Here is a 14,190-nt window from a genome sequence, read left to right on the forward strand (position 1 = left end):
TGAGGGGGCAGCAGTGTTCAGGGGTGCTGTAACTCCGAGGATTGATTCACTCTAGGGCTTTTCACACTGCGCTTAACCCTGGGTTATTGTCGTTCTAATCACCTTGGGTAAAGGAGCGTTTCACACTTGTAATTAAGATGCAGGGTTATGAAACCCTGCTCTTGTGATGCCAAACTTGTACAGTGTGAAACAATGCAGTGTTAGAACGTTACAACTAGATGCTTAGCAACCGACAACCAATCGCGTGCCTTATATTCATGTGTTTTGTGCGGTCACTGAAACACAGCACAATGTATAAACCGTTGTTTCTGCTTATGATAGAAAAAATGTCAAACGGAGATGGAAAACGTGACAATTGGAGTGAAGAAGAGACCATCATTCTTACCTTTATAGTTTGAAAAGTTCACTCAGAAAAAACTTGATATTACAGTCAACAATGTGTAATATAAGGACGCGCAATGCTAGAGCCTTTATATAAACAGGTCACGTGCTGTGTTTATCCAGTCAGTGACACTGACACCGCAGATATGCAGATAAGGACTTTAACCCAGGGTTTAGGAATGTGCAGTGTGAAACGGTAGCTTATGAATACCCAGTATTAACTGTCAACCCTGGGTATAGTATAAGTAGTGTGAAACGTGAATAAAGATAACACAGGATTCTGTTTACCAGGAGTTTAGAATGATCCAGGGTTAAATATTTAAAGTGTGAAAAAAAAAAAACCTTCTGTCTCTCTCTCTCTTCTTATGCAGACTTTAGGTTCAGGGCAGGGCAGGCCTGACTCTCCTGTCTACACAAACTTGCAGGAGCTGAAGATCACTCAGTCATCTACCCCTCCACTGCCGTCCTCCTCTCCACTCCACACCATTGGCGACTGGGAGACTCACAAAGACCAGAATGGCAGACACTTCTACTACAACCGCAGCACGCAGGAGAGGACCTGGAAACCCCCACGGGCACGGGATAGTCTCACAAGGAAAGAGGGGAAACAAGACATGACTGACACTGAGGTACACATCCTCAGATTAGACACTTTACAACAGATGGTGATGCATGCACACATACACACACATATGCATTGTCACTTTTATCATTTTATATCATATCATCATATGTGTCTTGCAAAAGGGGAAGAACAACTCCATCAGGGACAAAATATCCTCTGTGGCCTTGGGAAATGCATGATGGGCTAGCTAAACTCTTTCTCTACCTGCTGTATGTTTATATGCATGCAAAGCATTCTGGGTAACTGAGTTTCTATTATCTGGTGGGCAAAGGGTTGATTGACTGATTGATTTATTTCTCGTCTCTCTATTCCTTGTCTGCATCTCTGAAATAACTCTTTCACTTTCTTTTTCTCTCTCATCTTCATTTCCACTCGTTTTGCTTTTTTGTGATTGGCTGGGTGAAGGTTCTGTCATCGGAGGAAAACTGTCTGAGCAGCCAATCAGACAGCCAGTACGGTTCGCCCCCTAGAGGCTGGTCTGAAGAAATGGATGAGCATGGACACACTCTGTATGTGTCTGACTATACTAATGAGAAGGTACAGACAAACTCAGTGTGTTTGTGCTTGCTTGACCATTTTTTTTTTTTTTTTTTTTTTTTTTTTTACAAAGCTCACTAATGGAGAAACTACTAACTTCTTTCATCAATAACTGGCTTGTTTAATGCTTTTTTTTTTTTTTTTTACATGGCCACACTTGTTTTTCCTCATTTGTATGGTTTAACTGTATGATGGGTTATAACTAGGGCTGGGCGGTATGACGATATATATCGTTACCACAATATAAAATGTCTATAGTTAGAGATTTTTCTATATCGAGTATATCACGGTATGGAAATATATAGCACTATTGACACTTCAGAGTGATGAAATGCATAAATGAGAATATAGAGAGTGGGACGTGCTTGATGTTAAAAGGAGATTAATAGATTAATATTTTTCTATTAATCTATTAGTCTGTGTTTACATTGCTCATATCTATTTTGTCCTGTGCTAGTTATCACTGTAGGCCTATCATGTCAACTGCAATTTTGAGAGTGAATCCCGCATTTATATGTATACGTCACACCGAAATTTTTAGCAGTGTGTAACTGGCCGTCGGTCCTCTTAGCAGAGCGCGTGTTTCTCACAGCGCATATCCTGTGCAATGAAGACCATTAATGTCCTTGGAAATTGCTTAAACCTTTCCAAACTTTATGAAATGTGTGAGGAATTGGAAGCAAGCAGAATGCAGGTGTTTCAAAAACTAAGCTCAGAATCGATTATGAAATTCTCAGAAACAATCCTGAATTTTGGAGAGAGAATCACGATGCATCTTTTTTTCCCCCTCCCACCCCTAGTTGACACCAGGACTCAGTTGTTTAAAAAATAAAAAGACATGAAATTACATGTATAGCTAAAAACAATGGGATTTTTTTTCACTCACCAATCAATTTTTAGGTTTTAGGATTTTTTTTTTTAACCAAACTTTGCATAAAGATGATTTTCAGCTATGTTATGAAAGATAGAATGGAATGAAGTGATTTACCATTTTACTTTATGTAATATGTGGGTAAAATGGCCATAAATGGGTATTCTATACAGTGTATCTATACACTTTATTTAATTTGCATAATAATGTGTTCTTGGGGCAACGTGTAATGAAAAAAGAAGTGTATAATGGGAGTAGTAATTGACAATTTCATATCTAATATTTCATAGGAATATTGATATATAATTTATTTTCCTATTCACTTGTTGTGTCTTCCAAAATGCCTGATAAACATGCTTTAAGTCCTGGTATCCACTACAGTGAAATCGATGCCTTGTCATATTCAAAAAAAGTCATATTTTGATTAGAAACCCCATAACATTTTCCTGAGATGTTGATTTATAACAAACAATTTGAAAATTTGTAATGTTTAAATGATAATTACCAAAATATTATCATATTTCCACAAGTGTGTTAAATTTGATCACTAAATTAATGTCAGTCATTTTATAGAACATGGAGTTGTCATGGTGAAACCTCCAAACATTTGATATCTCTGAAAAGTCCTGAATGTGCTCTTTACAGGACATCCAGACTTAAAATTGTGCCATGTATGATGTCAGAGAAATTCACTAAAATAAAATGTCCACTACAGAAGACAAAAGTCTCTTCCTGGGACCCAGGAGGATATGCTATTATTACAGTATCAACTGAGGGTGTTCTTGCTTTCGTTTGAGGGTGCTTATATTTCAATTTGACTGTGATGTTTTTTTTTTGTTTTTTGTTTTAATTTAACAAAAAATTATTTGTGATCAAATGTTAATTTGATCACAAATAGAACCTTGTTCTATCTATTTTTGAACATAAGCCGCCTTTTTATTGTCCCCAACAAGCGTCAGACCGGCAGTAATTCATGTCTGTATGCAGAATTTTTAGATCTAATTTGAGCTTTGGTTGTGCTGAAATATTTGAACTTTTGCAACTTGACTGTATGCAACGACGCAACTGGATGTGATGTATTCCAATCAAAACTATGAGCGCAAGGTGAGAAGTAGCAATATTTTTGCACTAAATTTTAATCTTTAAACACTGTTCTATAAAATGGGTTAGCCCTAGAAAACTTAGTATTGGCAGTCATTTGTTTTGTGTGGATATATTCAAACATTCATTATTAATTTATTTTTCCATGGTTAATAAGCAAAGACTAATGGCAGCTTCACAACCTTTTTGAAACTTCTGTGCGGTTGCCACTAGGAAATGTGGCAATCATACGTAAATGTTGGTGATGGTTGAAAGGCGGCTTTAGACACACTCTTACGTAAGAAACGTGTCGGATTAGGGTTAGATGAACCCAAAACTAGCCTTACAGGGCTTTCTCAAGACCGATTAGTCAACTGCTTGTTCAGGCAACTGAACGACTAGTTGATTTTGAATATGTTATTTTGCACATCATGCCTGTGTGTGTTCTGTATATGTATATAGTGGTTGAGACACACAGACGAACGAGGCCGGCTGTATTACTACAGCGCAGGTGACTCCAGATCTGAATGGGAGCTTCCTAAAATTGGTCTTAAATCACAGGTGAGACTAACAACAGATTCCGATGCTTATAAGCATTAAAAATATCTAGTCAGGAAGTCCCATATATCCCTTTCAATTTGATTTAAACCAAATAATCTTGGTTTCAATGCCCTGCGTGGTGCTTAATTGAAAGTGTGCGTCTGTGTGTGCATGTACACATTGCATGTATATCAAGGTTTGTTTGCCTAACATACATCATTACCAGTCCTAATAATTTTGCGTCTTATCGTCCCATCTATTTTAGTCTAACCACACACCTCTGCTGCCAGGAGATGCACACAAAACTCGTAGTCTTGATCGGAGACTGCCAGATCCCATTCCTATCATCAGGACGAGACACAGCATATATTCAGAGTCCAATGACAAGGTACACATACATATACATAAAAACTAAGAGAGAAAAAGGGGTTTAATACCATTTTACCAGAGACCGTGACAATATGCATAATAAAACTATTTCAGTTCAGTAAAAATGGCAGGCTTGATTAATCCAACACATTGTTTTAAGGTGGTTTTTATCTTCATTTAGTGGTTAAACTGTTATTTTTTAGTCTTTTATGAAGATTGACAAAGTTACAATGTAACTGCTTAGAGGTTATTTTAGTTATTAGTGCTGGTATGATTGAAATGAACGCAGTTCTTTTGGTTTTTAGTGAGGTAAAAGACTCCCATCCTGATTTGGGTGATGATGTTCACATGTGCTTTATGTTTGACTGAAGTTAAAACAGAAATCTGTCAAGGACCGGCGAGCCTTCCCCCCGCACCGCAAAAGCACCTTCCGCTCTCACCCTTATAGGCCACAAGTCAGTGTTGTCCCACCCCTATATTCCACCAACCAATCACATCAAATGAGATGATGCATGCCCACTTTTGCCCATTGCAACTCATTTCAGTACACACAGTGATTTCTGCACAAATGCATGAGAAACTGCTAGGGATGTTCCGATCAGGATTTTTGCAGCAGATGCGACTGTCGATTTCATCATGATCAGCTGAAATTAAGACCTGTCAATCCGAGCACTCTGTAGCTTTAAAACCGTGTCCAGTTGGTCTCGACACATCGTCCCTACCCACCATACTTGAGATCCAGTTTTCATTGGTTGAACTTTCAAATTACGTTGGAAAACACTGCATCATAATCGCGACACGCAGTCGTATCCCAGAAGCTTTAGCCAGGCAGCATGTCATGTCACTCCCTGAGGATGTTCTCAAGATCTACGCATCATGTTATGTTGTTTAAATAAAGATGTGTAATTTACGATGGTTTACTAATGTTTTGTGACTCCCGATCGAATTATAGAATGTGATGATCGGCCGATACTGATCTGCAGCCAATCGATCGGAGCATCCCTAGAAATTGCACTCGAATATATCCTGCTTAAAGTAATCGTTTCAGCTCTGTGATCATGTACACAAACTTATGTTGCTCACATCCTCTAGGATGTTTATTTTTTCTTCAGTGGATGATTTTGAGTGGCGTAAAGTTGAGATGATGTCAGAATTAAAAAACCGTTTCTTTAATGATTTGAGAAATGCTTTGCACTTGTGTGATTAATCACATACTTTGATTAAAAGATCAGTAATAGAAAAGCATGTCCTGTCTGGCTTTGGAAACTGATGCTGTCTTCAAAACAATCTGTTTTGACCTAATAAATGATTTTGACTTTAAGTAAAGACAGAATATCTTAATTGATCCTGAAATGAAAATAGAAGTGTATATAATGCTATCTCATTAACATATTATTACAGGTGTTGACACAAGTTTGAATTATGTGGTTTGTTGTTTTCTTGTCTAGGACACTAAAACTGGCTCCCCCGACTCAGACTCATCTTGTCCCCCCTCTCCTAAACCTCCCCAGTCTGTTAGTATCAGCATCATCCATTCTTTCTCTTCCTGCTCCTAATTTTTTTCCCATTTTGTTTGTCTTTTCCCTGCCCTGTCTTAGCTCCTCTCTTTATGCAGAGCTCTGACTATACTTTGTGCTTGTGGTGTGGGTTTATAATAAATCAATAACTAAGAGAGCCTCGGCGTTAAGGGCTGATGATAGGCTCTAAAAACCCTCTTGGTCATTGTAAAATCACCGGACGACCTCTCATGGATCACTGCCTTTATAAAGCAACTGCAGTATGTCCAAACTGTCAAGTGATTACATTCATTAGCAGTGATATTAATAAAAAATAAAGTAATTCTAAGTCACTGTGTTGCATTAATACCGAATAGAATTGATATGTGATCACAGGTGTCTACATCAGCTATTTTGCATTTGCACATGCTTTGAATGCTCATCCAATCAGATTTTAGAACAGTCCATTTTATAGGCTTGATTGGCTGATTTTGTGTTTTGCTGCTTCTCTAGTAAAACACTGACTGTAAGGTAGGTCAGTACAAACAGGTGTAAACCACTGTTCTTTTGTAATTTCTCTTTTATGGTGGTTCAGTATTTGTTGCCACAGGCTAAAATCAGGTTGCTTGTCTTTTCTCGCTCTGTTCTGGATTGATTCTGTGGCCGCTTGCTGTTTATCACTCTTAACTGTAGTTTGTTTATTTAGGTTTGTCCTCTTTTTCTCTTTTCACATCTGTTTGTCTATTCTTCCTTTCAGCCGTCAGAGAAATGTGGCAATTTAAACATGACTAAAATCACTGAAAATGGAAAAAAGGTCCGGTAAGTAAAAACAAACAGGGAGGGTTTGCTCCCATTCATCTGACAGATTGAACAAATAACTACTGCTGTGCTGATATTGTAATTGGTTTCTTTGTCCAATTTCATGCCTACAGGAAGAACTGGACCTCCTATTGGACAGTTTTGCAGGGTTCATTACTGCTATTTAATAAAGGCCAAGGGAGTGGGACTGGTTGGGTGAGTGACAGTTCAGTGCTGAGAGAAAATCATTTGTAGCCCATGTGATGGTCTCTGTTTGTTTTATATGTCTGGTGTGTATGTTAATGTTTTGTTCAGTTTGGAAGAGACCAGAAGCTGGAGTTCAGTGTGGATCTCAAAGGAGGGTCAGTGGACTGGGCGTCTAAAGACAAATCCAGCAAGAAACATGTTCTAGAGGTAAACAGACTGTTGGAGACTGATCTCACATTTCTTGTTGACTGATTAGAAATTAAGGTGTTGAAGGTGTGTGTGTGCCTAATCATTTAGCAGGAAGGCTAAATTTACAAAATATTTAATTAAAGTTTGATAAGCAGAATCACTTATAACAGCTATATTCTCAGAAGAAGTCATGAATGGGGGAAAAAATTGCAAGTTTTGGCAAGTTAATGAGTTTGCAGCATGTTCAGCTGTTCAGGCATGAGTTTGCAACAAGTTGGCCACAAATTTTTTACACAATGTTGTAAATCACAATGTAAGAATGACCCTCACTGATTAAGGTCGGAGACTGTGACAGTGACTGTCACACGTCTTCTGCCAACTTTTATCTCAATGGAAAGTTTGCCATCAGAAGTTTAGGAGTTTAGTTAGAAAGCCAAAAGTTTTTTTTCCCTTTTATTGTTGTATCTCCAGAACTTCATGCAGCAGCATATTTCTAATGATGAGCAAAACAAAACAAAGGTAGATTCTTACATTCTCTCAAGAAAATGTGAGTGGTACTTTAAAAAAAAAAAAAAAACAATATTTTGCAATTAATGCAAAATACATGTCTCTGGCTAATACAAAACATTTTTTATGGGTAAATGTTTTCATTTCATCAGCCATTGGCAGATGAAACAGGATTTATTGACCTAATTGGCTCTCTGTGCTTTATTAGGTTAAATGAGGTCTGAATATTTATCCATTAAAAGAGGTCTGAATGTTGAACTGCTATTAAGGCCATTCAGTGGATTAACCTGTCCTTTTTTAAGGAGCCTGGCTGAAGCTTTGCTAAACACAGCCTGATGTTTGAACATGGTTCATGTGTAACAAATATTGATTTGATTTCATGTGTAGCTGAAGACCCGGCAGGGCATGGAGCTCCTCTTGCAGTCAGACAATGACAGCTTCATTAGCGATTGGCACAAAGCTTTGACTGATGCCATACACACATATGTAAGATTACTCTTCTCTTCTCTCTACTCTTCTAATATGCATGAACTTAATTTACGTCTGAACTCTAATCATTCTGATCCTTGTACTGACATTAATGTGTTTCATATTGCAGATGTGGGAGTCTGATGAGGCCATTGAAGAAGACATGTCAGAATCTCCTGACACGGAGAAACATGACAAAGAAAAAGAGCAAAGAAACTCCAAGAAGAACAGAGGTAAGTGTGTGTGTGTGTGTGTTTGTGTGTGTGTGTGTAAAGACAATACTACAAAGATGAAAAAAAAAATTAATAGGGTTTGACATTAACACCTGCCAACTGGCCAAATGTGGGTGGATTTCAGCAGTGGCGTGTAACACAGTCACTCCTACTAGCCACTTTGGTGGTTATATATAATAATAAACTAAGTGCAATGTAGTGTTGCCATAAATATTGATTTTTCTATACAGATCAATACTGAAATATCTGAAATGCTTCCAATACTCATTTTCCGTGGAATAGATACTGGATACCAGCTACGCTTTCTCATCTCTCCGACACAAACACACCTCCCCTCACTCACTCGTTTCATTAGCTCTGGGTGATTATTGTTGGTTTTACAGGGCTTGATTTTCAGCATGGGATTGTGTGTATTGCACATAATTTTGTGCTCACACCCAAAGTGTGCACACATAAATCCACCTCTCAGTACTAAATTGAGTTCTTTTTTTGCTGCTTATTGAGGCTAAACAGTCAAATACACACAAAATAATGTCAAAATGCCATTCTTGGTGAGTATTCACATAAACACAGTCATGTTTTAAGTAAACGTAAACAGTTGAGAAAGAAAACGCATGTGTAACAGTATAATGGATCTGTGCATCAGGTCTTAAAGTGACAGCAGCCTAATATACCTGCTGCCAATTTAAAAGATGATTCTAAAAATATATATTTGGCAGTTTTTCCCCATGGTATTATTTAGTCAAGAGAAGCAAGCAGTTTTATCTTTGATTTAATTTTCACGACAGCTGCAGGTGTATTTTACATTAATACTCTCTAATACAGCCATTTTGACCAAATTTGAGGTGTATTTGACTGTTCAGACATGCAATCACATTACTATGAGTGCTGTATTAGTACCAATAGTCCACCTATGAGATCTTAAAATGTTGTTAATATAGGCAGCTAATTAGGTTTTTTTAGAACTGAGCTTGAGCATGTTTTTTTTTGTTACCAATCACTGTATTCAGCCCAGTGCACCTGGAGTTGTGCACCATTCCTTAAATAGACTTCTCCACCCTGATGCTTTAGATATTAAGAAGACTGCAAGCATGGATAATGCGGAACAGAAGAAGAAGACCAAGCTAATGAAGCTTCTCACCGGCAGACCCACTTTACAGGCTGTCAAAGACAAGGGCTACATTAAAGGTACCACATGCATATACAAACAGAACTGGGTGATCTGTAAAATTCAGAGGCCGTTTATATTTGATTTTCTCTCTTTTTTGTAGATCAGGTGTTTGGCTCCAGTTTGAGCAGTCTTTGTCAGAGAGAGACCTCCACCGTCCCTCGCTTCGTCCGGATGTGCATCGAGCATGTGGAGAAGACTGGTAATCTTCTGTTTAGCCCATGTGAAGCTGAATATTGACTCTCAAAATCCTAAATTTACCCATGAATGATTATGCATATTATAATGATTATAACTTTTTAAATTACTATTTTCACTCCTGTGGTTGTTTTAAAGGCACAATATGTAAGATTTTTGGATCAAAATATCCAAAAACCACTACAACAAGGTTATATATTTTGTTGACTTGTGTACTTACATTATCCCAAATGTTTCCAAGAATGTTTAAATCCAAAGAAATAAGCAATTTTAACCAGGACTCAGACTATGTCCGTGCATCGCCAAACAATGACATCATACTTGCATTACCCTCGATTTCCGGGTTTATTTTGTTGAAACCATGGAAACACCAAAGACACTTTAATATATTATGTGTTTTATAAGACAGGTGAGCAACTGTTTGCATACATTCATCAACAGAAAACTAATCATCAGCTCAACACAGTAATTCTTATTGTTTAAATCTCGCTTCTTGATTTACCTTGAGTACTATGTTTTACCATGCCTAATATCGATCTTGCTTACTGCAGTGTGCAACAAGTGTCTCATAGGAGCCGCTGAGCGAACACACAGAGTAGCACTAAAACAACTTTCAACACACAAATATATCTAATATGATAAAACAGCGCTTCGTTACCCCACATACGCTTGACTGGAAGAAGCAGAAGTGCTCGTCTGCGCCATAATAAAAGCTCCATTGCTATCTTGACCCGTGTGTCGCGCTTGTGTCTCATTAGCAATTGCTCCAGCGCACACCTTGCTTCATACTACAGTAATGTTAATAAATCTTTAATACATTAGCTCATCCATGAATATGAATATGATAATCCCGTCAGATTCTTTTACACTGGCTGTAGACGTGAAGACAACACCTCCCATGCTTCTGCGAAATCAAGGCGTCATCAAGCTACGCCTGTGTTTTGAATAAGTGGCCTCTAGCGGCGATATTTACATATTGTGCCTTTAAGTATGCCAATCTTCACATGCACACATGCATGTTTTCTTTCCCACAGTTATTTACCAGGAGATTTAGTGCTGCCATTGATTATACAGTATGCTCAGCTATTATTCGTTTTTTTAATACTTTTTCACAATAATTGAATTAAGACCCGAACACAACACCATCACAAAATTGTAAAGGGCTGGCAAGCATTGATGTTAATTTCTTTTAATAATTATATAAAAACAAGTCAGTCTTATTATCGCTCCAGAAATGTGTCCATTTAGCTTGAGTTGCCATACCTGAATACCTAGCTAAGCATCTGTTAGCATCTACAATTCCTTGCGGACTGAGCGTGTGCATGTCTTCTTTCAGTGGATTTTCTGAATGAGGTGTTTTCTTTGCGATTACGACACTAACATGACTCAATAACAGAATATTGCCAAATTCTGATAAATATTACAATTTTGGTGTGCATGTAAACGGGATGAGTTGATGTGCTACTGCAAACTGTATCCTAATATCCATTCTAATGCTTTGTAATGATTGTAATTTCTTTGTCTCTTTCTCCCTTCATCCAGGTTTAGGAGTGGATGGTTTGTACAGAGTCAGTGGAAATTTGGCCATCATACAAAAACTGAGATTTGCTGTTAATCATGGTACGCACTTCCACCATTTTACAGCCTTACTAATGTATAAATAACCGATTACTGGAAAAAAACTGATAGTTTGTGTTACTATAATCCACATAAATGCAGATGAGAAAGTGGATTTAGGGGACAGTAAATGGGAGGACATTCACGTGACCACTGGAGCTCTGAAGATGTTTTTCCGCGAGCTGCCAGAACCTTTATTCACTTATACTTTCTTCAACGACTTCATCGCCGCTATCAGTGAGTGGAAAACAATATTTGAAACACGGCTGTTTAAACAGAAATGTTTCTTGCACATTTTTAACACTTTTGTGTGTTCTTCTTCATGTAGAAATGCCAGATTATAAGCACAAAGTTCAGACGGTTAAGGATCTGATGAAGCAACTGCCACGGCCCAACCACGACACCATACAGGTGCTCTTCAAACACCTGAAGAAGTGAGTATTAAAGGGGAAGGAGACAAAACAAATGATGAATAAAATCCATTTCTACTCTAGAAAGTGCATAATCATAAATGGAAATAATTAGGTAATTTATAATTGGAAAAATCCTAAAATAGTTTTAGATGAAGTGTATGCTTTGTCAACTGCCCCTGTTTTTATAACCTTTTTCTCTGTCTGTAGAGTGATCCAGCATGTCGACGAGAACAGGATGACCACCCAGAGTGTAGCCATTGTGTTCGGCCCGACACTTCTGCGACCGGAGACAGAGACGGCAAATATGGCCGTGCACATGGTCTACCAGAACCAGATTGTTGAGCTTGTTCTTATGGAATATGAGACCATATTCGGCAGGTAGGTCACATACATAGGAACCCTTTGACCAAATTCAACGGGCCAGTCACTGCTGAGGACCGGACAGCCCATTGACTGCCAGTCTGAACACTGAACATGTTTTGGTATGTTTACATGAGAGGACCGCCCATATTAGAAAACCATTCTGGCTTCAACATAAACAGTCTAATCCTTTCTCATATCTTTATTGGACTAACATATAGTCATGTTTTTCTTGCCTGGATGTCATATTTTTTATATATATATATACCCAAATCCATTGGACTATGTGATTTTTGGACCATTTACGGATTTGGTTGAAGCAACAAGGGCTTGAAATATGAACATTTTTCTGTCCGACTGAAAACCGTGTTGCTTATGGGAGAAATCTGATGCTTCATTTTAGATTTCCATTCACTACTAGTATTACATTTTACATCACATCTTTCCGTGGTAATACTGTAATACATTTTGGAACAACACGTCAACTGATTGACTGACATGATGGACAGATTTTATCTTGTATTAAAATTCAAATCTCTGCGGGGATGGATTTCATTCTGTTCTGGCCTGCTGGAAGTGACCTCTGAGATGACCACTGCTGGGAAACACTGGAATTATTGTGTAGACTCCATAGATACGGACACACAATCTTTTGTTTGAGTCTCGGCCTTGATTTCCAGACTATCAGTCCAAAATCAAAGGATGCACAAACACTTGCAGTATGCAAGTATATGTCTGGTATATTTCATGCTGTGTGAGCGCATCTGTTCGTCTTGGCCCTTAGACTGGAATAAAATGTATGCAAATTTAACCCTGTGAGGACATTAGATTCACTACTGTTCCTGACCAGACCCCAGTCATGCAAGTCTCACATCCTATTTAATATGAGTACAGTATGCTGTAGACAAAATAGCATGTGAAGATCTTATATTAGAGAGAGAAATTGTGAGTGGGTTAAACCGGATTTCTCTTTGTAAAGATATCTGACGGACATACTATATGTGTGTGTGAGGAGTAAAAAGAGCACATGGAGGTAAAGGCACCACAATTGTATTAGAGACTTTATTAAAATGTTTTCATAAGAATTATTTCAGATATGGTTATTTGGTAAATGGCTGTTGAATGTAATTCATCAAATGTTCTGCTTTATGTTGCAGAGCTTTGTCTTGATCAAAATAAACTTGACAAGGCAAATCGGTCACCTTGTTGAGTGTCATTACTCCCAAAGTTTCTCCACCAGGGGGCAGCAAACATCACAGTAACACTGTTGTTTTGTTTTTCATGTGTTCACATTAACTTTCTCACATAAAATTTAACTACTGGTATATGAACCTGCTCTTTAATTTCACCTGATGATTATTATGAATTTGATCAAAGCATTTTGTAGGGCAGCTGTATAAAGAAATGTTCTGGTTCAGATATCTGTTGTAAGTTTGTTACTGTAAATGCTATTTTGGTTTGCTTTTGAGGGGAGAATCTAGATGATTGGTCCCAAAACATTCCTTTAATGCTGTTGATATATTATGACAGATTATATTGTTATAGATAAAGATGCAGACTGACCACACGAGGAAGAAAAAAAAGAGGAACTGGATGCAGTTTGTTCACTGCATCTCTGATTTCTTTTTCTAATACTCCCTTATTTCACTCTTGACTAAGTGAAATGCTATTTTACTTAAATAACCTCACAAACAGTGGATGCTGTGTCACTTAACAGTGCTCTGACAGGTTTTTATCACTTCTGCTTTTTAAGGTTTTAAGTATTATAGGCTTGTCTAAGTTTTATATCAAATTCTAAACATCTTCCTGGATAACAACTATTGTGAGGAAAAATTAGAAATAACATTAAAGGGTTAGTTCACCCAAAAATGAAAATTGTCATTTATTACTCACCCTCATGTTGTTCTACACCTGTAAGACCTTCGTTCATCTTCGGAACACAAATTAAGATATTTTTGATGAAATCCGATAGCTCAGTGAGGCCTGCATTGCCAGCAATGTCACTGAACCTCTCAAGATCCAGAAAGGTACTAAAGTTCATGTGAGTACAGTGGTTCTACCTTAATATTATAAAGCGACGAGAATACTTTTTGTGTGCCAAAAAAAACCCCAATATAACGACTTTTCAACAAT

At 37.7% G+C, this 14,190-nt stretch overlaps 1 protein-coding gene across 4 annotated transcripts in view; it reads left to right on the top strand.

The window, feature by feature from the left end:
- arhgap12a (Rho GTPase activating protein 12a) overlaps positions 1–13,255 on the top strand; it is a 34,547-nt gene extending 21,292 nt beyond the window's left edge. The window contains exons 3-19 of one of the 4 annotated variants that reach the window (XM_051862647.1): positions 753–1,010; positions 1,412–1,543; positions 3,957–4,055; positions 4,300–4,422; positions 4,775–4,858; positions 5,852–5,917; positions 6,657–6,718; positions 6,832–6,913; positions 7,013–7,111; positions 7,988–8,086; positions 8,199–8,301; positions 9,373–9,489; positions 9,573–9,671; positions 11,210–11,287; positions 11,387–11,521; positions 11,613–11,718; positions 11,905–13,255. In XM_051862647.1, the coding sequence (XP_051718607.1) occupies positions 753–1,010; positions 1,412–1,543; positions 3,957–4,055; positions 4,300–4,422; positions 4,775–4,858; positions 5,852–5,917; positions 6,657–6,718; positions 6,832–6,913; positions 7,013–7,111; positions 7,988–8,086; positions 8,199–8,301; positions 9,373–9,489; positions 9,573–9,671; positions 11,210–11,287; positions 11,387–11,521; positions 11,613–11,718; positions 11,905–12,079 (1,917 nt within the window). In that variant the 3' untranslated portion in view covers positions 12,080–13,255. The remainder of the gene's footprint in view (positions 1–752; positions 1,011–1,411; positions 1,544–3,956; positions 4,056–4,299; positions 4,423–4,774; positions 4,859–5,851; positions 5,918–6,656; positions 6,719–6,831; positions 6,914–7,012; positions 7,112–7,987; positions 8,087–8,198; positions 8,302–9,372; positions 9,490–9,572; positions 9,672–11,209; positions 11,288–11,386; positions 11,522–11,612; positions 11,719–11,904) is intronic. The other 3 variants (XM_051862657.1, XM_051862667.1, XM_051862675.1) reach the window with 3 other exon arrangements.
- Positions 13,256–14,190: the final 935 nt, after the last annotated feature.

Source organism: Ctenopharyngodon idella, chromosome 2, assembly GCF_019924925.1.
Source record: "Ctenopharyngodon idella isolate HZGC_01 chromosome 2, HZGC01, whole genome shotgun sequence".
In the NCBI taxonomy this organism is placed as follows: Eukaryota; Metazoa; Chordata; class Actinopteri; order Cypriniformes; family Xenocyprididae; genus Ctenopharyngodon; species Ctenopharyngodon idella.